At 39.4% G+C, this 27,231-nt stretch overlaps 2 protein-coding genes across 3 annotated transcripts in view; one reads left to right on the forward strand and one right to left on the reverse strand.

Annotated features, from left to right (window-relative positions):
* SWT1 (SWT1 RNA endoribonuclease homolog) overlaps positions 1–15,242 on the reverse strand; it is a 96,446-nt gene extending 81,204 nt beyond the window's left edge. Inside the window, exons 1-4 of one of the 2 annotated variants that reach the window (XM_039256609.1) lie at positions 15,126–15,242; positions 12,018–12,107; positions 8,489–8,569; positions 6,092–6,150 (exon numbers count right to left, since the gene is read on the reverse strand). In XM_039256609.1, coding sequence (XP_039112540.1) covers positions 6,092–6,150; positions 8,489–8,569; positions 12,018–12,098 — 221 coding nt within the window. In that variant the 5' untranslated portion in view covers positions 12,099–12,107; positions 15,126–15,242. Of the gene's footprint in view, positions 1–6,091; positions 6,151–8,488; positions 8,570–12,017; positions 12,108–14,910; positions 14,961–15,125 lie in introns of those variants that run through there. The other variant, XM_039256610.1, reaches the window with a different exon arrangement.
* Positions 15,243–15,428: 186 nt separating this feature from the next.
* Positions 15,429–27,231, forward strand: part of TRMT1L (tRNA methyltransferase 1 like) — a 37,728-nt gene continuing 25,925 nt past the window's right edge. The window contains exons 1-4 of the mRNA XM_039256615.1: positions 15,429–15,903; positions 20,785–20,895; positions 22,184–22,297; positions 25,678–25,742. Of these exons, the coding sequence (XP_039112546.1) occupies positions 15,681–15,903; positions 20,785–20,895; positions 22,184–22,297; positions 25,678–25,742 (513 nt within the window). The 5' untranslated portion in view covers positions 15,429–15,680. The remainder of the gene's footprint in view (positions 15,904–20,784; positions 20,896–22,183; positions 22,298–25,677; positions 25,743–27,231) is intronic.

Here is a 27,231-nt window from a genome sequence, read left to right on the forward strand (position 1 = left end):
TTACTTGGTTTGAGCCCCGTGTCAGGCTCTGTGCTGAATGCTTGCTCAGAACCTGGAGCCTGTTTCAGATTCTGTATCTCCTTCTCTCTCTGCCCCTCCCCTGCTCATGCTCTGTCTCACTGTCTCTCAAAAATAAATAAGTGTAAATAAATTAAAAAAAAAAAAAAAGAAAACTACTGATGAGAAAAAGGAAATGGCTAATAGACATTTGAGAAAAAAAGTTTGACTTTCCTAGTAATCACAGACATGCTAATGACAACATACCATTGTCTTCTACCAAATTAGGAAAGATTTTAAAATAGCATTAAGTCTGGCAAAGTGCTGAAAAATGGGCTCTCTCATGGTAGAAATGAAAAATGATACGACAGTTCCACAAAATAATTTGACAATTTAATTAAGAATTCTAAAAATGTTCATATTTTTGACTTCCTAGTAATTCTCATTTTAGAAATCTATACCAAGGTGAAAAAAAAATGTACTAAAAACTTTTTTTAAAATCCAGGATTATTTACAAGAGCAAAAGTAAGGTAATAAATACTAAAATTTTAGAAATAACTAAGAAATATGCTATTCTATCAAGTATGATAGAGTATTATAGCCATTTCAAATGATATTTACAAAAGTTTTCAATGATCTAACAAAACATTGATATAATATTCAGCAAAATTATTCGGGGCACAAATCTGTATATATAATGTGGTCTCAACAATTTAAATAAGCATAGAAAAAGTCTTGAAAGAAATGTACTAAAACGTTAGAAGTGGCAATAGCTAGAGGTGATAATTTCCTGCTTAATAAAAGTTGATATTAGTTTGTAGTCAAAAAGAAAGGTGAAAAAAGCAAGGGAATCAAGAGCAAAAATAAATGATTGGGACCTCATCAAGATTAAAAGCTTCTGCACAGCCAAGGAAACAACCCAGAAAATTAATAGGCAACCAACGGAATGGGAAAAGATAGTTGCAAATGACATATCAGATAAAGGGTTAATATCCAGAATCTATAAGGAACTCACCAAACTACACGCCCGAAACACAAACAACCCAGTGAAGAAACGGGCAGAAGATATGAACAGACACTTCTCCAAAGAGTACATCCAGATGGCCAACAGACACATGAAACGATGCTCAGCATCCCTCCTCATCAGGGAAATACAAATCAAAACCACACTGAGATACCACCTCACGCCAGTCAGAGTGGCTAAAATGAGCAAATCAGAGGACTCTAGATGCTGGCGAGGATGTGGAGAAACGGGCACCCTCCTACACTGTTGGTGGGAATGTAAACTGGTACAGCCCCTCTGGAAAACAGTGTGGAGGTTCCTCAGGAAACTAACAATGGAACTCCCCTATGACCCAGCAATAGCACTGCTAGGAATTTACCCAAGGGATACAGAAATGCTGAGGCATAGGAGCACATGTACCCCAATGTTCATAGCAGCACTCTCCACAATAGCTAAAACATGGAAAGAGCCTAAGTGTCCATCAACAGATGAATGGATCAAGAAGATGTGGTTTATCTATACCATGGAATACTACATGGCAATGAGAAACAATGAAATCTGGCCATGTGTAGCAACATGGATGGACCTTGAGGGTGTTATGCTGAGCGAAGTAAGTCAGGCAGAGAAGGACAAATATCATATGTGTGCACGTATAGGAGGATTAGGAGGAACTTGACGGAGGAACAAGGGGGAGAAGAAGGGCGGAAATGGTGGGGGAAAGGGAGAGAGGCAAACCCTGAGAGACTCTTGAATGCTGACAAAAACTGAGGACTGATGGATGTGGGGGGAAGGAGGGATGGGCATGGAGGAGGGCACTTGTGGGGATGAGCACTGAGTGTTATGTGGAAACTAATTTGACAATAAACTATTTGTAAAAAATAAAAAAAAAAAAGGTGAAAAAAATCAATGAAATACAATCTTGTTAATTTATATCAATAAATCCTTGAGTGGCTTCTAAGTTCCTGTCACTGTGCCTGTCTCTGGAGAGACAGTGGAGGACACATTCAAAAGAGTCCATACCCCCAATTAGCTTATAGCCTGGCAGGGAAGAAAGAAACAGGAAACAGGTGACTTCTCGAGGAATTAATTATGTAAGAGCAAACTACAAACATGTCAGAGTTTTTATAGGAGTTTCACCCAAGTCTTCATCTGATTTTATCTTCTATCTCCTCCTACAAAAAGACTGCCCATCAGTATTTGTTAATGATAAATAATGATAAAATAAAACTTTAAATTTTAATAGGACTTTATTTGGCATCTAATAGTAAACCCTGTTTAAGACGTCAGCTGTATTAAAGAAAAATCAGGAAAACAACAAACAAAACATAACTCAAAATTTTTAGTGGGACCCTGTAGTTTTCTGAGGATTTTCATATTCCTTATTTGTTCTTCATAACACTGTGCTGCATATTTTATAGCAACCTATATATCATGGTCTATATGGATATAATTAATGAAAACTGAATACCTTTTAAAAGACCAACATTAAAATCATCTCTTATCAACTCGTTTCACAAAATGCTATACTGCAAAAATGCAGTTTTATATTTGCAACCCCAAAATACCAAAGTTCTGAGATGTAAGTTAGACATGAAGCAAATACCTATCATTTTAAAAAAATACTTATTTTTTATGAATGACTTAGTGTAAAATCAATTTTCAGGTGAAGTTGAAACACCATCTTATGGGGTGCCTGAGTGGCTCAGTTGTTTAAAGCGTCTGATTTCGGCTCAGGTCATGATCTCACAGTCCGTGGGTTTGAGCCCTGTGTTGGGCTCTGTGCTGACAGCTCAGGGCCTGGAGGCTGCTTCAGATCCTGTCTCCCTCTCTCTGCCCTTCCCCCGCTCTGTCTCTGTCTCTCAAAATAAAATAAAGACATAACATTAAAAAAAAAATCTTAGATGAACTTTTGTGATTTAAGAATAAATGTGAAATTCTGTCAAAACTACTATTATATTATGTAAAGGTTTAGTAGCCATTTTAAATTTGACATCCTACAGGGGCGCCTGGGTGGCTTAGTCGGTTAAGCATCCGACTTTCGCTTGGGTCATGATCTCGCGGTTCGTGGGTTCGAGCCCCGCGTTGGGCTCTGTGCTGACTGCCAGCTCAGAGCCTGGAGCCTGTTTCAGTCTGTGACTCCCTCTCTCTCTGGCCCTCCCCTGCTCACGCTGTCTCTCTCTCTCTCCTAGAAATAAATAAAACATTAAAAAAAATAAATAAATTTGACATCCTACAGAGAAAATTTCTCAACACTATCAGCTATTAGATTGCTCTGTTGGTGATCATGATGTACATTTAGGGTCCTGAATTACATACTTACTTTCAATTTAGCTCAACTAAAGAATAAATTACCTTTTTGGCTACTTCTGTCAAAAACTGGCACTGCTGGTGACAATACTGCCATCTATCTAATAGCAACTGAGGTACAACTTCTCGCCTCTTCAACTCTTGGACTTAAAAAGATTTATTTGGTCAACGATGATGCAAATCACTGGAGAAATCCCACAAACTGATAGTGCACTGCTCACAAAAATGCTTTCTGAACACTTTCAAAAGCAGACTTAAAGACTGTTGTCCTTGCTAATATTTTCATTGCTGATACATCCATATACACGTCAACCATGGATGGAGAACTGTGGTAATGAAATGATGGAAGTGGCTTTCAGGATGACAAAATTCTGTTTTTTTCACCTGTACCTCAGCTTTCACTGAAGTCCCAACAATTTGGGGACCTTCCTTTTAGCGGAATCGGGAGATTTTTACAGAAGATGCCATATATCATAAAGAAATACTTATAACCTGAGGCAAATAAGTTTGTTCACTTCTCCAATAAATAAACAATAAAGGCAACTGAACCACTTTCTTTGCAGGCAACCAATGGTTTATTAGAAGTTCTGCACTGTTGGGGGTGCCTGGGTGGCTCAGTCGGTTAAGCATCTGACTTCAGCAGAGGCCTTGGTCTCATGGTTCATGAGTTCGAGCCCCACCTCAGGCTCTGTGCTCAGAGCCTGGAGCCTCCTTTGGATTCTGTGTCTCCCTTTCTTTCTGCCCCTTCCCTACTCACACTCTGTCTCTCAAAAATGAATGTTAAAAAAAAGTTAAAAAAAAAAAAAAGTTCTGCACCCTTGATATTGATGTTTGCAAAGCACAGATGGACAGCTATCTTTTGTCCAAGCAAACTTTTCAATATGTAATAGCTCCTCTCCCATACTGTTTAAACACATGATGAGACAGTTCTAAAATATCTGACATACAGTTTGTTTTTGACAAAAGAAAATTTCACATAAGTTACATCTAGAGTGCTTACCAATATTTGAAAGTGAATATTCGGATATAATAAATCCAACATGCCACATATCACTGATGGTGTTACCCTCAGTAGATACGAGGATAACCCACTCAATGTCATTGATCACACATGGGTTCAGGAATGCTGAACTGTTGCAGTAGGCATTCGATTATTCAGGCTTGCAAGTACTGAAGCCGAATAGCAGATTTTTAAAAATGTTTATTTATTTTTGAGAGAGAGCATGTGTGCCTGCAGGAGAGGGGCAGAGAGAGAGAGAGACAGAGGCTCTGAAGCAGGTTCTGCATTGACAGCAGAGAGCACCGTGGACAGAGGGCTGGAACTCACAAAACACAAGATCATGCCCTGAGCCAAAATCAGACATGCAACTGACTGAGCCACCCAGGTGTCCCCAATTTTGAGTAAATACTGAAGCCAAGGTGAACTTCACTGTATTCTTGGAATAGTTTAGATACCATTCTTAAAATAATTGAACAATATTGTTTCTTCTTCCTCCCAAAGAAAACGTGGATAAGCCTAAGGGGATAATATATAGATTAGAAGTCTATTCATGCTCTTATTATACATAGATGTAAAATCAAGGGCTACAAATCGTGCCCTTAATAAGGCAAAAAGAAACTAATGAAAAAATCAAGCAGTGTTTTAGAATTAGAAAAAAAAAAAAGTACACTCTGATAAAAGGCATTAAAAATCCATTTCAAAAAGTTTAGAAAGTAATAGTCAATGTTACGTGAAATTTATGACAGAATGTATTTCAATCAATAATAATATAAGAAGCAAAGTATCACAAAGAAAGGAGACAATTTAAAAAAAAGCTGAAGAAACGCCAGAGGCAAGTTGAATTTTCTGGTTTTTAGCAAACATTACACTGAGTTTGTCTGGAAAGCAAAACTCTTATGTATATATTTAATGCCAGGTTTATCATTTTCCCATAACTCCTTATTTCCAGAGAAACTATGATCTCATCAACTTTTATTACGCATTATACTTTTATACTTATTTGTACCCTATTAGTGGTAAGAAATGCCTTCACCACAAAGTTCTCTGAAATTATTATCCAAAGAATACAGAAACGAAAGAAAAATAATCTCCATGATTCCTACCATTATTCCCCAAGCTCTCTAGTTGTGGCCATATCCTCTTTAGTTAACATGGTTTTAAAACCATACCAATTCAATAAGCGACACATTCTCTTCAGAGGTAACATGTAATTCATCCTTAATTGATAACATTTCTAAGCCACCCACACAACTTCTTCTATCACTGTGTATAATAAAGTCATAAATCTTATAAGAGTGTGTCAAAATCAAATCATCTGAAAAAAAATTTGCATTTTACTTGAAAGTGTCAATTTACATAGCACAGAATTGTGAGACAGACTTTTTATTTCACTCAACTCTATTAAATCTACACAAACATTAAGAAAAATCAATAATCAGGGGTTAGCGTCAGACTCTTGGTTTAGGCTCAGGTCATGTTCTCACAATTTTGTGGGTTTGAGCCTCATGTCGGACTTAGCACCAGAAGCACAGAGCCTACTTGGGATTCTCTCTCTCTCCCTCTCTCTTTGCCCCTCCCCCACTCATGCTGTCTATCTCAAATAAACTTTTAAAAAAAAAATTTGAAAAAAGAAAATTCAATAATCATAACCTGTGATATAGCTAGAAATATTTACATGCAGTTCAGTACTAATCAAAGTAAAAAAATTTTGCAAATCAAAATCTTTTCTCTCACAATTCTAAGGCCCAAAAAGTAAAAGATATCAGCAAAAAGGGGGAATTTACCTTTTCGGTTCTTGTCTTCTTTTTATATCACAGTACAGAATGTCTGTATGATCCAATTTCTGAAAGAAAAAAAATGTATCATTTAGGAAATGTAAATTGTGCACTTATACACAGTTACAGGGGAAAGAGACTGGGAGACAATACTTTTTTTTCTGTACCTATGGGTTAGTGATTAGGAGGACACAACAATTTATGTGATCCTTCCAATAAATCCTGTGAGACAGATATTATTGTCATCCCCGTTTTACAGATAAAGTATCCAAAGCACAAATACAGCAAAGTATCTTCCTCAACATCACACGGCAAGTCAGCAGCAGGGCCAGGACTGAAACAAGCTCTGGTTACTATCTCTACTCCCCAACCCTGTCTCTCTAGGAACTCAGGGCCTCGGTATGAAAGAAATTAGAGGGGCACCTGGGTGGCTCAGTCGGTTGAGCGTCTGACTTCGGCTCAGGTCATGATCTCATGGTTTGTGGGTTCGAGCCCCGCATCGGGCTCTGGGCTGACAGCTAGCTCAGAGCCTGGAGCTGTTTCAGATTCTGTACTGCCTTCTCTCTCTGACCCTCCCCTGCTCACGCTGTATCTCTCTCTCTCTTAGAAATAAATAAAACAGAGGCGCCTGGGTGGCTTAGTCGGTTGAGCGTCCGACTTTCGCTTAGGTCATGATCTCGCGGTTCATGGGTTCGAGCCCCGCGTCAGGCTCTGTGCTGACTGCCAGCTCAGAGCCTGGAGCCTGTTTCAGTCTGTGACTCCCTCTCTCTCTGACCCTCCCCTGCTCACGCTGTCTCTCTCTCTCTCTCTCTCCTAGAAATAAATAAAAATATTTAAAAAAAAATAAAACATTAAAAAAAAAAAAGAAATTAGAGAGAAATAGGATATAGTCCCTGTCCTCAAGACTTGAAAGAATAGGCAGAAGTAGAAGCATATGCACGGATAACTTAATGAAAGGTCACACCTGAGTGTCAAAGTAGAAAAATGAACAGTAAGTTGTAAAACATTTCAAAACACCGATTACCAAGAGTTGGAACACACTTAGGGGAAAAGATGAATGAAATATATGCTAACGACTGAACATAGATGGGATAAAGATGAATGAGATCAGGATAAAAGGTTTTCTCAGCCAGGAAAGCTTAGGCATTCTAAGAAGCTGCAGATGACTGGGGTACATGCAAGCAGAGAGAAAATAAACCAGCCTACCTAGAAACGGAAGGACTATTTTGAGGAAGAAAAAAGAAAACTAAAGACTTAAGGTATGACTGAATTTAAGAAGGTCCTGAATGTCAGACTAAAATGTGAGTAATGATTTTTCAACAGAGGAGAAATATGATGAAACCGATGCTTTACGGAGGTTAATACAGAAACAATGGAGTCAAATAGCAGTGTTGTTATACAAAAACAAATTCTTAAAAACAGAATTCTGCATTCACACCACTACTTTCTCTTATTACCCACAACCATATAGCTATCCCAAAATACACTTACCTTTAACTTGAATGTAGTTAAGTACTTCACCAACCACCTCTGTGCTAGTTTAATGTTTCTAATTATTTGTGTGACTCTGGACTTGGCTCTGTTACTAGAAACAATTTTTTGTCCTTGGACAAGCCACTTAACCTCCTGGCTCATAAGTTCTGGATCTTAAAACACAAACGCTACATATCTGCCTTTGCTACCTCACAAGGATATTGTAAAGCCAAATATAATCATATATGCGAAAGGACTTTTTAAAACTGTCTTAATTTATATCCATGTTGTCTGATCCCACATGGTAGGTTCTATTTTACTTCCTCAAAATAGTCCTTCCGTTTCTAGATAGACTGGTTTATTTTCTCTCTGCTGCATGTACCCCAGGCATCTGCAGCTTCTTAGAATGCCTAAGCTTTCCTGGCTGAGAAAACCTTTTTTCTTTAACTCATTCATCTTTATTCCATCTATGTTGTCATTAGCATAACTTTCGTCCATCTCTTTCCCTAAGTGTGTTCCAACTCTTGGTAATCGGTGTTTTGAAATGTTTTACAACTTACTGTGCATTTTTCTGGTTTGACACTCAGGTGTGACCTTTCATTAAGCTATCCGTATAGCTTAATGTGCTTCTACCTCTGTCTATTCTTTCAAGTCTTGAGGACAGGGACTATATCCTATTTCTCACTTACTTCTGTAAGTGCCTAGGCCCTATATCCCCAGAAAGAAATAAAGGCCTTGATTAATCCTTTTTGTTGAGTAGATGGAAGAAAACAAACAAACACTGGTTTATTTTTTTCTATTGGCTATCACAAAGTATAAAATAAACATGAGTCAAAAAGTAGTGGGAAAATTTATATGATGAACTTTCCAATTATACATTAAAACTTTAATATAAATAACGTTTAGAGTTAGTTACAGTATATGAATACTCACCAGTTTTCTCTTCTCTGATGAAATAGACCTTACACAGCAAGGTGAACTAGGAGAACTTGAAGTTTTTTTCTCTTTCTTATCCTAAGAATGCCATTTGGAAAAAAAAGGAGAGAAAGACACAAAATAAAGCACAGTGCAAGACAGTGTTATTTAATCATTATTATTAATTAATATTAATTAACATATTTTCTATATTAATAAAGATTAATATATTAAAGATTAATAAAGATGAATATTCTTTCTATATTCATAATAAACTTCAGGGTGGGGGGAAATGTTTAAAGGCACAAAAGGGTAAGAGGGAGGGAAACTCAATTAGAAAGAAGACTCAACTAGAAATCAGAAGATCTAGGTCCTCTTGAATTAGAGTTGAGATAAGATACAGGTGCTACAGCAGAAGCCAGCTGACAGCTCAGATAAAGGCACTGGGAAGGTGGCACAGCCACGGCAGAATTCGGTCTTTTACAAAGCAAAACCATATATCCAGTTCTTTTTCAGTGGATCCAAAATTCAGTAGACCCAGGACAAACTCTGAGTACTTGCGATCTACCAAAGCCATTCTAGACAGTGGAGACAGATTAATGAACAAAAGCCCCTGCCCTCCTGGAAGTTACAATCGAGTACAGAATTTATAAATAAGCAAGTAATATATTTAGTGTGTCAGATGATGCAATGGAAAAAAACAAAACAGAGAAAGGGGGCAGGAAGTGCTGGGAGGTGGGGGTGCAGGCAGCTGCAATTTTAAATTTTTCTTTTTTTTACTGTTTTATTTATTTCTAGGGGAGAGAGAGAGAGAGAGAGAGACAGCGTGAGCAGGGGAGGTCAGAGAGAGAGGGAGTCACAGACTCTGAAACAGGCTCTAGGCTCTGAGCTGGCAGTCAGCACAGAGCCCGACTCGGGGCTCAAACCCACGAACCGCGAGATCATGACCTAAGCAAAAGTCGGACGCTTAACCGACTAAGCCACCCAGGCGCCCCGGGCAGCTGCAATTTTAAACAGTAGTCAGAAAAGGATCCCCCTGACAAGCTGACATCTGACTGGAGACCTAGAGAAGCGAAGGAAAAAGCCACGTGAATATCTAGGAAAACAACTTTGGTTCAAGAGCAAAGCCCCTGAGGCAGGATGTGCCTGGCTTGTTGGAATAATAGCAAGGGACCAAAATGGAGAAAGCCATGGGAGAATGAAAGGAGACAAGATGGGGAGAGCAGACTGCTTTGCTGGCCCCAGCTAGGACTTTAGCTGTTACTCTGGTGAAATGGAAGACCACCAGAAAGTACAGAGCAGAAGAGTGACATGATCTGACCTAACATTTTAATAGGATCATTCTGGTGGCCTGTTGAGAAGAGAACATGAGGAGGCAAAGGTGGAAGCAGGGAGATACATTTGAAAAAATTGGAACAATCTGGAGAAGCAAGCTGATTGTCTGGATTAAGGTGATAGCAGAAGAGGTAGTCAGACTCTTAAGTGTATATGTATCTATATATTTTTTTATGTTTTTTTAAAAAATTTATTTCTGAGAGAGAGAGAGAGAGAGGCAGCGTGAGCAGGGGAGGGTCAGAGAGAGGGGGAGACACAGAATCAGAAGCAGGCTCCGGGCTCTGAGCTAGCTGTCAGCACAGAGCCCGATGCAAGGCTCGAACCCACGAACCATGAGATCATGACCTGAGCCGAAGTCAGATGCTTAGCCGACTGAGCCACCCAGGCGCCCCAGACTCTAAATATATTATTAAGAGAAAGCTGAAAGAATTCACTGATAAACTGGATACACGTAGAGGATGACGAACTGGACTTTGCCCCAAGCAACAGAATGAATGGAACTGCAACTTGCTAAATTGGAAAAACCAAAGCTGGGCATTTGAAAGGCTACACTTTAAGAAGATGAGGAGGAACCAGCAGAGGACACTCCTGGCAGTCACCTGGGTGGAGGAAAATGAGAATATGGTGTCTCAAAAGCTAAGTAAAGAAAATGTTTCAAGGAGAAGGTGTAATCAGCTATGTCAAATCCTGCTGATGGCTCAAGTCAAATGAGGTCTGAAAAGTGACAAATGGATGTAGCAACATGGAAACCATTGTTGCTGGCCTCGATGAAAGCCTATTTGCAGGAGTGATGGCAAGAAAAAAATCTAATTCAAGGTTAAGAGAGAACAGAAGAATTGCAAATGGTACGCCAATTATTAGTGCCAAATAGGGGACAGGCAAATCAAAGACACCATGGTCCTGTATACCCATTCTCCAGGGTCCCCTTTCCAATTACCCCTATACCTGGGAGGTCAAATTAGTAACCAGAAAGTTAATAAGCAAGGAACAAACACCAAAAAGTGTAATAAGCCCTAGCCTACTTTATCCAGGTGATGTAAAAGCCTTATGAACTAATCTGCTACCACAAAAATCACTTCTGTAATGAATATTCACCTTTTTTAGTCTCTCCTCTTGGATGGTATTAGAGCATAAACATTATCTAATTCTGATGATACACTAAGCAGACTATTCAGAGTTTATAATAAAACTAATTGCAGGGTTTTTGTTTTGGTCGCATAAATCATCTTGCAGTCCTGCTTCTTGGAGATAACATTTCACTCAATTAATTACTCTAAATTTCATCTACTAAAATATTTCCAGTTTGCCTGGGTGGCTCAGTAGGTTAAGCGTCCAACCTTGGCTCAGGTCATGATCTCACATTTTCTGAGTTTGAGCCCCTCAAACTGCTTCAGAACTTCTGTCCCCGTCTCTCTCTGCCCCTCCCCTACTCATTCTCATTCTCTTTCATTTTCTCTCTCTCTCTCTCTCTCAGTAAACTTAAAATAAACCAAAACCTTTGGGGGCGCTTGGGTGGCTCAATCGGTAAACCGGTAAACCGTAGGACTTTGGCTCATGTCATGATCTCACGTTCATGAGGTAGAGCTCTGCATCCGGCTCTGGGCTCATAGGGCAGAGCCTGGAGCCTGCTTCAGATTCTGTGTCTCCCTCTCTTTCTGCTCCTCCCCTGCTCATGCTCTTTCTCTCTCTCAAAAATGAATAAACATTAAAATAAAAAAAAACCCAAGAACTTCCTAAGGCAATGTGTTAAGAGTAACAGAGAAAGACACATAGTGAGCTTGCCTCCCCTCCCTTACTCCGTGCCCTGGCCCCCTGCACAGGGTAGCCTATTCTGACTGACCAGCATATAATCTTATCCAGGGCTGACTAAATGAAGAAGGAGATACATAATAAAGGTCTAATGGTGACTTATTTGTATGTAAAGGAGGACCTAGAACTCAAGCCAGGAATGCCAAGGCAAATTACTTACGTCTCTAAGCCTCAGGTTTGGCACATGTATAATTGGGATAATAAAGTACCTACTTTACAGAGTTGTGAGGAATAAATAAAATTATGCAAGAATGGAAAAATTGGGAAAAATAAATTACTTCTGCATCAGAAGGGGAAAACAAAATATTTACATATCTCATTTTAAAATTGAGGTATCTTTTTCATTACACAAATATGAACTGCAAAAAAAGGTATCTTTGGGTCAGCAAATCAAAAGTCTTACTTCTACGTCAAAGTTGGGTGATGCGGTGCTGCCTTTTCTCTGAGACTTCTCTTTTTTTCCACAAGATTCTTTGTTGGACATTTTGAAAAGCTAAAATAAACATTAAAAATACATTATGTGTATGTGTGTGTTGTTTTTTTTTTTTACTACCACCACCACAAAATACGTTAGAAATTCATCTTCTTTTAGTTATACAAACACTGGAGTTTTACACAATGATTTCCATTTTCCAACCGTTTCCAAGATAACAAAATTCTCTGATTGTTCCACTTTATTTCACTTATAGTCTCCCCCATAATGATTTCTTCCTCTCTTTCCAGTTTCATCTATCACTTTTTTAGGAATTACTCTCACAACTGTGCCTGTAGCCCTGATTTCTCTCCTAGGCTTCCGATCACCATTTTCCAACTGCCTGCAGAACTGCTGTATTTTGCATTCCCTACACCTCAAAACCAATTGGTGCTATGTCTTTAACTCTCCTGACACACCCTCCACACTCAACTCAGTGTGTACTAGAAGCTTCCAGTGCTGGAATCGAAAGGCCAGGGATTCGAAACATCATCAGGTGTGTTGGGACGGGAAGATATAAAAGGAGTCTAGAAGCAAAGCCCAAAGGAGAGTTTATTGCTGACGTGACACATATGGAGACTCTGAACATAAGAAAACCTTTGAAAACCAAAGAGTTGCAATTACTCATGATCAGTCATGACCACAGTAAGTGAAATTGTATAAAAGAATGATTGATTACACTAAATCAAGCTTTTAGAATGCTTTGATGAATGTAAAGAGAAAGAAGAAAAATGCTGATAGCTAACAGAAATGCTAACAATAAAAATTAAAAGGATATTCAACAGACTTCTTGGCATGGATCCTAAGTTGCCCAAAAATTTTGCTTTGTAAGATAATGTATAGCAATAACTGAATTCACAGTTGTGTTTCCAGATGAGATAAAAAATCTCCTTTTCCCCTTCTTGTTCCAAGGATTCTATTCCACGTTGGGGAAAGGTACAATAAAACTCAGTAACTTGCATGAAATGAATTGCTTGGAGACAACGGACTACTTATAATGTTACCTTTGACAATTTAAAGTGACCCATGTTAGTTTCAAGTTATTGCTTTGAATACAAAATAAACCCAGTTAAAAAAAAATCACTGCTAGAGAGTGGACTATCAAAGGAAAAAGACCTATATGTTTACCATGACAAATATTTTATATTTATAATGGTGTGAAATTCATGTTGGTTTTATGAAAAAAATATAAGCTTAAAAAAGGGGAGACTTCCTGTGCTGGCCGGCCTCCGAAGTGGCTCCTGATTATCTCTGTTGCCTGCTAATTATACTCTGATGTAGTCCTCTCACAATAAGTAGGGCTGACCTGTGTCACCAATAGAAATTGCTATATGGCATATGTGGCTAGGTTACATAAGACACAGTGGCTTCTGTCTTTCTCTTACTCTAGGGAAAGCCTGCCATCATATCATGGCGACATTCAAGGAGCCTATGGAGAGGCCCCCAGTAAAGAACTGAGATCCCTTGCCAAAAAAAAAGAACCAATTGCCAGGTGTGTGAGTGAGCCAGCTAATCCTGCAGCCCTAATCAAGCCTTTGAGTGGCAGCATCCCTGACTGATAGCTTCACTGCAACCTCATGAGATTCCTACCAGGTACACCCAGAAAGCCACTTCTGAATTTCTGACACACAGAAACTGTGAGGTAACAAATGCCTGTTGTTTTAAACCACTAAGTTTTAGGAGAACTTAGGCAGCAATACAGGAGTAATACGCTCAATATAATTCTTCAAACTTTGAAGATTCCTTTTTTAGGATGTCTCAAGAGCACCGACCATGGTTAGAAGTCCTCACTGACATTTCCACAGAATCCACACGCTAAAATCTAACCCTCTTTCCATCGTCTGGTTTCCAGCTGATACGGGAACCAAGCTTTCAATTAACCATCTAACCTTTTAGAAATTAAAAAGAAAAAAAATCAATGCTGCTTGGATGATACACAAATTAGCCGCTACTTATTCCTATAAGTTATAATGTGTTATTTTTCCATTTTTTATTGCCTTTAACCTTCAAATCCATGGGATAAACTGTTTCCATTAAACTGGGGAGGAAGGGAAAAAAAGAAACCCTCCAGATACACTTCCTAACTACTGGCGGGCTGGGGGGTTCGGAAGGTGACAACTAAATTCCTATTACACTTTTAAGTGCGAAATAATCACTCTTGCTCTCACCTGGGCTCTGAAACAAGTAGGAAATAAACAGACCAATGAGATAGGCAGGCATTTAGTATGAGATTTATTAACTAGGAAAACCGAACTGGAAGTGGGAGTCCGTAACTGAAAACTGAAGAGGGCTTCCCTCTCCTCCCCTGCTGCCTATGACATTCGGACCAGTCCCAAGAAGAGCGCCAGAAAACTCCAGCTTTCCTCTACCTGCCCCAGTGGTTCTGAGGCTGGTTCACTGAGGCTGAAGTTCAAGCAGGCCAGAGTGTAAAGGCCAAGACAAGTACTGGGGTCAGGGGACTCACTGGGCAAATGCTATGAGGAATCTGAATCACATCAATCAAGTGCCTCAAAACTCAACACACTCAGACCTTTGGTTATTAAGTTTAAAATAGAAGAGTAGGTCGCGCGCGCGCGCACACACACACACACACACACACACACTTCCCCACCCACAGGACTTTTAAAACCACAGGGCAGCTGATAATAGGAATCTGTAGGTTAAAGCAAAATAAAGACAAAAGGAGAAGTGTTCGGGTTACGATGTGGATGAGGGTGCGACAGGAAGCGCAGACCCCAACTCCAAATCAACCAGACTGGCAGGCAAACTCGTTAGCGGCTCGTAAACCGCTGCGGACCACGGGCTCCGCAGAAACAAACCAGACCTTTGCTCCGAGCGAGGGGCAGCTCCAGAGGCTGACCCGAGTCAGAACCACACCCTTCACTGAGCTGGCTCATTCCCTGGATCCGCCCACAAAGTCACCCCGCCCAGGCTCGAGGGGCCCCCCGGAATCCTCCGACCAGCCGGCCATCCGCTAGGATACCAGTGTGAGAGAAGTGGGAACTTGCCCAGCAAAACGTCAACTTGCGCCCCAGTTACCTTACTCGCGCCGGCGACGGAGGCAACTCCAAAGGCCCAGGACTTCCCCTGGACCCGATGCCCGCTGGGAAATGTAGTTCTGCGCTCGGACCCAGGCTTCTGTAACGCTCCCAGCGTTTGTTTAGCTTTGCATTTACTTCCTCCACGGACTTGGAACTCGGGCTCCGCCCCAGGTGGCGCGCTGCACCCTGGGTATTGTAGTCTTGGTCCGCTTCCGTGGTTGACGGCTGGGACGGAGACGCACCGCGGAAGCGGAACTCTGTTACCGGATTGGATGCGGTCCCCGATACGTTTCTGCGCAGGCTGTGGTGGCGTCGTAACGCCTCGGGGAAAGGGAAGCGGACGGGCCCGCGAATCGCTGCCTCTGGCTTTTTATTTTTCTGCTGACAGGATTTGGTCACTGATTCTTCATCTTTTGTCTGTTGCACGCATCCAGCCCTCCCCATTTGCTTTCCCACTCCTTGGATCCAGCCCTCTGGGCTTTCACGCCAGTTCTCTCACCCCACCGTGAGCCCCTCCTGGTCCCCGGGCGGGCCTGGCACGGAGGCGGTAACTATGGAGAATATGGCGGAGGAGGAGCTGCTACCCCAGGAGAAGGAGGAGGTGGAGGTGGCCCAGGTCCAGGTCCCGACCCCAGCCCCGGACTCGGCTCGGGCCCCAGCTCCGGCTCCGGATTCGGCCCCGGCCCCGGCCTCGGCTCCAGCCCCAGCCCCTGCCCTGGCCCCGGCTCCGGCCCTGTCCCCGTCCCTAGCCTCTGCCCCTGACGAGGCTGAAAGCAGTAAGTGCAGGAGGCCCAGATCTTTCTGCCGCAAGAGAAGCGAGAAAGTGCGCTTTGCTCGGGACTAGGGGAGGCCCTTTTTCACTGGGATGGTTTTTACGGGGAAAGGCAGGTTTAGGGATGTGGGGGGAGGAAGGAGGGGCCCGTGTAGTGGGTAAAGCGGGTACAGGACGGGAGAAGGCATCTCCACAAACCTCGAGAACATCATGGTGAAGGATTTGTGGGTGCTGCAGATAGAAGGAAATGAGGTTGAGAGCTTCTTCCTTAAAGGGGGTCTTTTCTGAGAAGGAAAATAGGAAGTTCCACCTGATTTGGTAGTTTCCCTCAGCGACGTCTGCCATGGTTCACGAAGTCCTTCAAAAAGTGACACGGTAACCGAGGCAACCTGTTTCCTGTAGTAGATCCTAGCTGCCAAATTTAGAAGCCATTGCTGTCAACTAGCTTTTATGCTCGCCACGCACAAATAGAGGAGTTTTTATTACTTACTTTTCCTCAGCAGCTTGCTTCCAAAAAGTTAACTAGGCCGATAACTAGTTTAAGAAAGGGTCGACTAAATTATGGGTGTCTTCCCTCAGAGAGAAATACCAATTGAGTTTTGTACTCCAGTTCCGTCAGAAGTCGACTGTTGAAAATTAATAGCGCGGATGACTGTGCTTCTGTCTGTGCGTGCATGTTTTCTAGGTGGTGATTTATTGGGCCATAAAGACTCACACTCTTAAGAATCTTCTGAACGTTTTAAAATGTAAAATCTAAGGAAGGGTTGTGTTTGTGTTGTTAAAAAAATTATTTGATGGTCCAAAAATTGACCCTCATGCTCTTTCTGAATTGTAACAAAATGACTTACATTAATTCATTTTCTTTCCTACCTCTAGGCCAGTTGTGAATTTAAGATTTATACAACACTTGGATAGTTAGAGTCCAATAGAGTTGTGCAAGTTTAAAGCCGTATATAAGTTGTTTCAGTAGATTAAAGAGTAGGGCCGCTCAGAGACCAGGACAGCGTGCCTCAGGTAGGCCCCTCTTCCTCGTAGTAAATCCGAGCTAGCAGGTAAAGATACGGACAGTTGCTTCTTCACCCCCAGCTACGTTGGGGGGGTGGGGGCGGGGGGGTACACTCTCCCGAGTAAGTAGCCTCCCTTCCTCCCCTCGAGGTTGGATTTGTTTGTATTAATCAGAATTGGTTCTGCAGCTTTAGGGAATGTGTGCTGCTTCACCTCCCCACCAGCAAGAATATGTGAAACATAGTTTGGGAAGCTGTATATTCTGGAATTTACAAGTATGTCGTTTGAGGAATGTATAATGTTTGAGAAACCTGAAAATGGATTACAGAGACAAATATGTAATGCTTTAGAAATCTGAAATGCGGGGCGCCTGGGTGGCTTAGTCGGTTAAGCGTCCGACTTTCGCTTAGGTCATGATCTCGCGGTTCGTGGGTTCGAGCCCCGCGTCGGGCTCTGTGCTGACTGCCAGCTCAGAGCCTGGAGCCTGTTTCAGAGACTATGACTCCCTCTCTCTCTGACCCTCCCTTGCTCACGCTGTCTCTCTCTCTCTCTCTCTCTCCTAGAAATAAATAAAACATTAAAAAAAAATAAAAAAGTAGGAAGAGAAGCTTATACATAAAAAAAGAAAAAAAAAAGAAATCTGAAATGCATTAGAAATGCATACTAATCTCACTTTAAAAATTACTTTCATATGGTCTGGTTAGTCCTCTGAAATCAGCCTTAAGTAGGCAAGGTGAAGATGACATATCTGCAATAGAATTGAAAAATGAGGAAAAAGTAATAGAAGTTGTAAAAGAACCTCCTAGCATTTTGAATTTATCTGATTTAACCAGAGGTTTGCCTACTGACTTCTGGATGATTAGTGTGTTACAAAAAGTCTGAGTGATTTAAGTACGGATTGTCTGATATCTGCTGTCTTGAACCAGGAAGTAATTTCAGGCATATCGTGAATCTTGACAGATCTTTGAGAGTTTTCTCTGATAGTGGACCACAGGATTTTCATTGTTCTCTTCTAACTTATAGGCCCTTTTCTCTTATTTTGTACAACTTAGAAAGATTTCACAAAGCACGTCTTTATATAGCACTATATATCTTGTTTCACATACACAGATCTTTGAACTTTGGAAGCCAAAAGCCTTTATGACTACAAATGAAATGGATTGGTTTGTACACATGGATTCATTGCCTGAATCTTACTGTCTCACCTAGCAATGAAAAATTTTTGCTCAAATGGGAAAATATTTTGCCTACTTACAGAAGTTTTATCTCTTTATAAAGTCACTTGAATAGTACCTCGTATAACAAGTTAACCAATAACATATGTTGCTCTTTTTCTCTTAAAAATGAGGTAGAAATTTGTCTTTTAATACATCTGAGTAGGAATGTCTGATGATGCTGAATTGAATTCCAAAATTATTGACTCAGTGTGCTGCTCCATCCAAAAATGACTAATGATTTTTAAAAATTATTTAACAAACTGTGGTGCCTGCTGTGTGTGAGATATTGTATTAGGCACTTAGCCATTACAAAACTGAGTAAGGCATAGCCCCTGCCTTCTTACTGCTTATTTGTGGAGGAGACAAATAAGGGGACAAATTATACAGAAGGTTAAAAAAAAAAAAAAAGGAACTGGGAGTGAAGCTTGGAGAGGAATAGGCAGGAAGGTAGCAATGCCAAGAACAGAATTTAAAAGGCCTAAGGTTCTAAATTATGTAACCTAACTATATAAGGAGAACTGGAGAGCCCTACAGTTTACGCCTCTGTCTAGGTAGGGATCTTTTCCTGTCAGTTTTCATCTCCCAGTCTTGTATTTGTATATTCAAGCTCCCACTTTGTAAATACTACTTTCCTTGGGGATATGTATATTCAAGTCTCTCTGTCCTTAAAAAGAAAGAAAAAGTGAGGTACAGTTCCATCTATCTCCTTCTTTATACTGCTACCCTTTTTGAAAGAAATAATCTGTAATTTTCTGTATTTTGTTTCTTCTAATCCCATTTGTATTCCCAAACACCTCACTGAACCCTTTTTTTGTAAAGGCCACTGGAGACTTGCTAAAACTAAATCCGGTGGTCTTTTACTTAATCTCTGCAACAATTTGTGTTACTTAGTGTTAAAACATTTATTTGTTTTTTCATTCTCTTTTCTCTTGGCTTCTGCCTTATCTTGATTCTCCTTACCATTTATTCTTTTTGAATCTACCCTCCTAATTATTTTTCCTCAGTGTGTCTTACGTGACCTACATCCCTTCATACCTCATTTCCAGAATGTATCTATTTATATTAATCAGTAGTGGGTTCAGCAACATTGGGTAATGCATCCCTCCACACCTGTAATCAAAAGTATATTAAATACATTTTGTAAAGATTTATTCATATATTCCAAGTTTACAAGTAAGTCATTTGAAGAATGAATAATGTTTGAGAAACCTAAAAATGTGTTCCTGGAACTGGACTTTGACCTTTCTGTTCTCTTTTTTCACAGTGTTTTTTCCTGGGGCTTTCTTAAGCACCTAGTTTCACATTATGTGTATTTATGTGTATTTATGATTTATATCCCTCTTGAGCTCCAAAAACAGTTCAACTGCATAATAAACTTGAATATGAATACCGTAGTACCTCAAGCACACTGTATCAAAAACTAAATTCCTTTTTCTCCTTTCCTTTTCTGCCAGAATTTTTTCCACTTCCTTCATTGGTTAATGAACCATTATTCTCAACCATATAAACTTGAAATATTACTAGAATCATTCTTGAATTTACCCTTCATTCACTGTTATTTCTCAAATCCAAAGTTCTCTGCTTTTTAACCATCTATTCTGTACCTTTCCATTGCTAGTTTCTCACTTCAGTTACTGACCTTAGGTTCTACAGCCAGAAATAACCTCCTTAAATGCATTCAAATCATATTATTCACTTCCTCAAAAGCCTACAGACTTCAGATTGCCTGAAGATGAAAGTCCAAACTTTTTTTATTTTTTTTTATTTTTAATGTTTATTTTTGAGACAGAGAGGGACAGTGCATGTGGGGGAGGGGTAGAGAGAGGGATACAGAATCTGAAACAGGCTCCAGGCTCTGAGCTGGAACCCACAAACCTTGAGATCATGACCTGAGACGAAGTCAGATGCTTAACCTACTGAGCTCCCCAGGCGCCCCCAGACTAACTTTCATAGAATTTATGCCTTCCATCATCTGTATACATTTTTGACTGCTTGTTCTCTAACCAACCCCATTCTCCAAACATACTACATCCAGCCAGGGGCCGGATAGAGGTGGCTGTATTTTTTTTTTTTTTTTAATTAAGTCCTGTGCCGTTGTTGATGAGGTTACTTCAGTTTATAAGGCCAGCCACCAAATCTCTGCTTACTGAAATTCTGTTCATACCTTCCTTACATCTCAGCCAAATGCCACTTCTTCAGTGAAGACATTCCCAGAGGCAGTTTTTGTAATCAATTCCTCCTTCCTGTGTAGGCCCATATCATATTACCTTTACCTCGCTATTCGTTTCATCCTGGCTTGTGTTATAGTTAGTAGTTAACATATTAATATCACTTCCACCTGGTTGAAATTTCTTGAAAGATAAGAAGGATGGCTTATGTATCTTCAGCATTTTGTTCAGAGTCAAAACATTTTTTTAATAGAATTGTATTGAATAATTAGATTAAAGCTTAAGGTGTGAAGTTACATGGTGGCATTTTTCCCCCAACTTTTTGCATTCTGAGGCATGCTTGTCATAAATTGAGTTGCAGCAGTAATTCCCCATCAGGGCTCCAGGACACTGTGCTACAGGAAATACAAGTGTCAGAGTCTGTGACGTGATCAAATGAAACTGGAATTCAGATTGTTAAAACATTATCTTCTAACTCTTAAAATTTCCTTTCAGAGAGACACATCTCAATTCAAAGGCAACTTGCTGATCTAGAGAAGTTAGCTTTCGTAACTGAAGGGGATTTTGACTCTGCCAGTTCGTTGAACTCAGATAATCTTGATGCAGGTATTTCCATATTTGGAGGGGTTTGTCTCCCTTAATTTCTAACGGTGTTTCATCTTGCAGCTCTTGAAAAATTGCTGAAAATAGACCTGTTTATTGCCATTGACTAGAGCAGTAATAAAGTAAAATGTTTTCGTTCAGGAAATTGGTAGCCTTCTCCACGCACAGGTGCTATGGGAATAAGTTGTTTCATAGCTCCTCAAGGAAATGACAATTTCATGATATACAAGGGCTGTCCATTCTATAAGTTAGGAATTGCATTTGGACATGAGTAACAGAAGTCTGAAGAAACAGTGCCTTACATAATAGAAAGGCTTATACTCTGTCATGTAAAAGAAGTCCCACGGTGGGAATTTTGGGGGCAGGTGCTAGAGTTCTTCATTGTCAGTGCCTTAAGCTCCCCTCTTTCTGCTTCGCCATCCTTAGTGCTTGAAATCCGACCTCAATATCACTTCATGGGTTTTTGAAGTAGGCAGAGCATACTGAAAAATTAATTTTGCCTGTTCTTGCAGTGTGCTATATGGATTTAAAAAGCAAGTCGCTGCTGATATCTGTGTATTTTTATTGCTTTAAACCTGAATTTGAGATTTTAGGTTTTTTTGTCCCTATCAAAGTTTATATTTGAGATATATTACATTTCCAGTTAAATAAGACTTCTATTTTTATGATCCATATCTTTTCATTAATGAAGAAGGAAGAACTTAACAAATTCACAAATAGAATATGGCGGTTCTAACCATGCTACCTGTCCCAGAATGGCAGTTATTTTGGATCCCGTGTATTCCTGCTCCTCCCACTTTTCTGACTCCACCTGGTAACTGCTGTTGTTGCTGCCAGAGTAGAATGCCACAGCAGGCGCTTATACTGTCTGCCCGGTTTCTGCCTCTCCAGGAGTGTGGCGAGCGATGCCCCTTCCTGTGCCCAAAGTACAAAGTGATTCTCTCTCTGGCAGGCATTTTGGCTGGAGGAATATCATGTAGTTTATCACTTTCTCATTCTCTCTGTTCCTGAGGGCACATGGATATTAGCACAAAGAGGAGAGTTTTAGGATAAAAAACCAATCACTGACCATGTGCTAATACAATTCCTGTTAACTACCTGGTGAGGCAGAGATGACTTCTCCCTAATGTTAACATAGACATTATCTAAGAATGTGTGTTGTGTGTGTGTGTGTTGTGCGGAAAAAGTCCCGAGACTTCTTTTGTAGCTAAATCAAGGTATTAGTAGCTAGCATATTCTGTGCTTTATTGGTTCTTTTTTTGTTGTTTTTTTGTTTTGTTATTTTGGCCAGGAAACAAACAGTCTTGTCCGTTGTGCCCTAAGGAAAAATTCAGAGCTTGTAATAGCCATAAGCTTCGTCGTCACCTTCAAAATTTACACTGGAAAGTCTCAGTTGAATTTGAAGGTTAGTAATTTTATGCTTGCTAAAAATAAATGAAATTCAAGATTCGATACCAGTTTGGGAATTTTGTGAACATAATCAAATATTTTCCATTTAAAATTTCTGAGAGATTTAATGACCCGCTTTTAATGTGTTTATTAATAAAAGACCATATAGTTCTCTCGGCAATAGATGTATGTTGCAAGTGTAGTGTAGTTTAGCAAACAATTATTAAGCATCTGTTCTATACTGGGTACTTTGCTTGGCCCTGTGGGGGAGTCCCCATAACTTGTTGAATGACTACCATTTTAGAACACCTACCATTTGACACATTCTTTTGAAGGTATAATGAATGCAAAATAAAATATATAAGTATTGGAAAAAATATCTTTTTTTCTGCTGATAGCTTAAAAAAACTAGAATTAGAGTATGTGGAAGGGTGGTGGGATATAAGACAAATATTTGAAATCATAGCCTTTCTCTAGATAAATGGAAATTAGATAAAAGATACCAATTGTAATAATGACAAAAATGACACAATTTGGGGGACTAAATTTAACAAGAGGGCTCATATAAAGAATAAAGTTGAAGGGCAAAAAACTGAGATCTTAGGGGTGCCTGGGTGGCTCAGTCAGTTAAGTGTCCGACTCTTAATTTTGGCTCAGGTCAGATCTCAGTTTGTTGGTTTGAGCCCCACATCAGGCTCTGCACTGACAGTGCACAGCTTGCTTGGGATTCTCTCTCTCCTCCCCTCTCCTCCTCCTCTACTCGTTCTCAAAAATAAATAAACATTTTTAAAAATTGAGGTCTTTAAAGGTAAAAGATTTCCTATATATATTGAATTATTATTAGATTCTGAGAGTGAATTATGTGAATTATGCCATTTTTGGAAAGAGATCTGGCAACATTTTTAAAATTTTAAATATACATATCTGTCTCCCAGGCACTCCCTCCTTTGGGAATAAAAGAATCAATAGGCAAGGATAGATATACAAGAATATTTATTGCAGCTTAGTGACAAATCGTGAAACTAAAATAAAAGGGTTGGTTAAATACATTATGGTACATATGTACCATTAAATATGCAGGCATTGTAAAGAGTATGTATTAGATCAGTATTAGCTAGCTAATACTATATATTAGTTGAACACAACATATATGGAAGATTTTATGATATTATATTTGGATAAAAACAAAAAATACCTCCCCCCAAAAGCCCTAAATATCAGTCTTAAGCATATGTATATTTATATTTGTATATGATTTTGTGAGCATAGGTGTTATTAAATGTGATTATCTGGAGTTTCAACCAAACAGGATGAAATAGCCAGTATGAGACATCCAAAAGAGAAGTCAGAATTAGTTTCTTAGTGGTACTGGTACAAGGTTATCACTGGTTCCTTAGGGAAAAGGGAATTTAGAGACTAATTTAGAAGCCATCCTGTCTTTTATGTTTAGTTCTACATAAGAATGTGTAGTAAATCATGTTGACTTTTTATCAAAAAAGAAAGAAATGTCCCATTTTAATTAAAAAGGCCTCTTTTGTATCCTTTATTTAAGCCACTGTTTAACCATTAGGTTTAGTCTTCCTCCTTCAAGTTATTCCGGTAAATGGCTCATGGTATTTCTTTACTCTCTTAAGTACATTAAGTTGGGTTTTTTTCACATGGTGGTGATCTGGTAGATGGTGAGTGTCATAGTTTTTGTCCTAGCAAGCAGTTCTCAAAGTAGTTGGCAAACATGTTTAAGGTAGAAGCATGAAGACCTCCTGAAGGGATAGAAGTGAGATGTGAGGGAGAAGAAAGCCAAGAATGCTTAGGCTGGAGACTTGAGCAACTTTAAAAATGGTGGTATCCTTTACTGGGCAGAGAAGACTGCGTTAGTGATGAAGTTTTGAGGCGACAGGAGGGAGGGGCAGTCCAGAGTCCATGACCAAGAAGGAATTCTTGAAGACATCTTTGGTCCAAAAAGGTGATTTTATTAAAACATGGGGACAGGATCCATGGGCAGGAAGAGTTGCACTGTAAATGTGGGTGGTAAATGGTTTATGGGGGGGGACAGGGAGACAGAGTCAAGAGGGAGTTGCTAAAGACTTATTTGGAGGCCCAGCGATTGTTAAGTTAAAGTTGTTTTTCCCTTTAGCAAGGCATTAACATTAAGACAGTAGGGAGTTCCTGGACTCTGGCCTATTGATGGGATTGCCTTTTCTGATAAACTAACTGGTAGAGATTTATCAGTTTGGCCATTCTTTTTTTGGGTCACCAGGAGTGTCCAAGGAGTATGATACCTGTGTGGGGGGAGGGGAGGATGTCGTTAGCCTGCACTTTGCCCGCAGCTTGCCCCATCCTCCCTCATCATTAGGACCAGGTGTTGGGAAAGCAGGCCAAGACCACAGATTTAGGCATGCAAAAGTTTAGCTACATCTACTAGAGAGGCCAAGTAGCTTGTCCAGATATGAATCTCGGGGTTTGGGGGAAGAGTCTGGGCTAGAGATACACGTTTGGGAATTCTCAAGCTACAAATAGTATTTAAAGCCATATGCCTGGATGGGATAAACATAGGAGTACATATCAGTGGAAAAAAGGAAGTTGCTGAGTCCTGAGATACTTCCATATGTATAAGAGAATTGGATGCAAAGAATGAGAAGAAAGGAGTTGGAGATCACTTACAGTTAGGAGCAACTGGAAGGCATTATCATTCATTTAAAAAGTGGAAAAGATCCCAGGTTCAAGGGGAAATGGTGTATTTATAGTCCATGACAGTAGATTTTTGAAATGCTGACCTGATAACCCAGTCATACATCCTCAATAGGCAATTAGAAATAGAGATCTGGCCTTCAGGAACGAGTTAGTAACTACAGCTAGAATTTGGAATTCCTTCCCCCAGTGGGAATAGTTGCAATCATAAAAGGGATTTAAGTTACGAAGGATTTGAGGGAAAAGTCGCGTAGCAGAGCAGGCCTACAGAAAGTATACATTTTATAGTGTAACAGAGGGAAGTGGAGCTGTGGAGATTAAGAAGGATGGGAGAGAACCAAGTGCCGGATCACAAACGGAAGAAGAGGCTATGTAATGACAAGTGTAGCATGAGGCAAAGAAGATAAAGCCTAAGGAAAGTCAACATGACTGAGAATAGATGAGAAAATGGAGTCCCAAAGAAGCTAATTGACCAAGACAACACACAGTCTTGGCAGAACCGGAATTCAAACCTGGAACTCATGGATTTGCTTTTATACTATATCTTACATAACAAATATTTAAAACCAACAGTCTCATTCAAATAAATTACAATGTTATAAATTCAAGAAGAATCCCAGTTATTCTTATAAAATTTGCTAATAATTTTTAATGATAATGGACTGTTTAATGAACAGCGATATGACAACCAGTCATTCTTCACTTTAGGTTACAGGATGTGCATCTGTCACTTACCTTGTCGACCCGTGAAACCAAACATTATTGGAGAACAGGTAATCACATGATAGATTTACTTTTAAATTGTGCCCTCTTTAAAGAAAGCACAATTTTTGGTTGCTTTAAGGCTATGGGCATATTTGGCAATGAGGTTTACTTTAAGATTTTGTATCTGAGTGCTTTCAGATTATCCTAGCAGGAAAAATATGAACTATATGAAAAAAAGAGGTGGTGTATTGAACTTTTCATTTTATAATTTTTCATTTTAGTCAGAGAAATTGTTTTCTTTTATTCAAAAGGGAAATTAATCTATTTACTAATTTTGGAATAGAGAATTTAAATAAAAAGTAAATTTTTTCTTTTAAAATAAATTTTGATTCTGGAATAAGAGCCTTCAATTTCTGTGACTTAGTAAATAGTGTGTGTGAAACATATTTATCTTCTCTATACTTTGTTTTAATTTGACAAAAGAGAAAATCAGGAAACTTTCAGAAATCTTAATGACTCTTTAAAAAGTACATATATTCATTTTTAGTACAGATTTGAATTTTGGGGATCCAAATTACAGAATATTTTTTAGTGATGTGAATATTTTTTAGTGAGTGAATAGTAGCTTAATAGTTATTAATTTTTTTTCAGGTCCCTAAAAAGAGTAAAGTGCTGGGGAGAAAAAAAAAGCAAAAATTTCTTACATAGTAGTCAGGACAGTGCTTGGCCCATCAACCTCATCCAGGACATTTTGAATATGATAACCACAGTACCATAAGGAATCCTGTTCACTGTTCTCAACTTGCTGTTTGCTTCCAAGTAAATAGGAGATAGAAGTTCTAAGAGTAAAAGGCATCAAAACTAGGAAAAAAGCAGTGGAGTAGTCTTTTTATTCTCAACTAAATTTTAAAGAAGTTTTAAAGTGAGAATTTTTTACTTGAACAAATAGGCTTTTTAAAATATTTTACACATATGTGTGTGTGTATATATATATACATTTTTTTTAAGATGTATTTTAAGTAATCTTTATATCCAACATGGGGCTCAAACTCACAACTCTGAGATTAAGAGTGGCACATTCCACCAACTGAGCCAGCCAAGTGCCCCAACACTTTTTATCATGTCTCTAACATTCGGTGGTATGCTGAAACTAGCTCAAATGTCTAGAAATCTTGAAAGCTGATTGTTAAGCATGGCCATTATTAAAAATTAAATTGTATAAACTTTAAGGTGAATAAATTACATCACAAAGGTAATACGTATATAAATCTCATCACTTCCTAATTAGTTTACTACATTTTTGTATTATCTGCCTTGTAGCTATGTTCTCTAGTATGATATTACCCATCTCTTCCCAAATTCACATTTAGTGATATCAATGAGTAGCTTATAATCTGTCACAATTATGGCTTCAAATTGGCCATGATAGAGTATATATGCCACAGAAAGCAGCAAACACTATAAATCAGGGCTTTATTTTCCTGGAGAACAATTGTTAAACATCTACCTGCACAGCGCTGCTAATGTTATACCGTTTGGAAGTGCTACCTATAGAAA

The sequence above is a fragment of the Hyaena hyaena genome, unplaced genomic scaffold (genome assembly GCF_003009895.1).
Source record: "Hyaena hyaena isolate Hyena2069 unplaced genomic scaffold, ASM300989v1 scaffold_580, whole genome shotgun sequence".
NCBI classification, from domain to species: domain Eukaryota; kingdom Metazoa; phylum Chordata; class Mammalia; order Carnivora; family Hyaenidae; genus Hyaena; species Hyaena hyaena.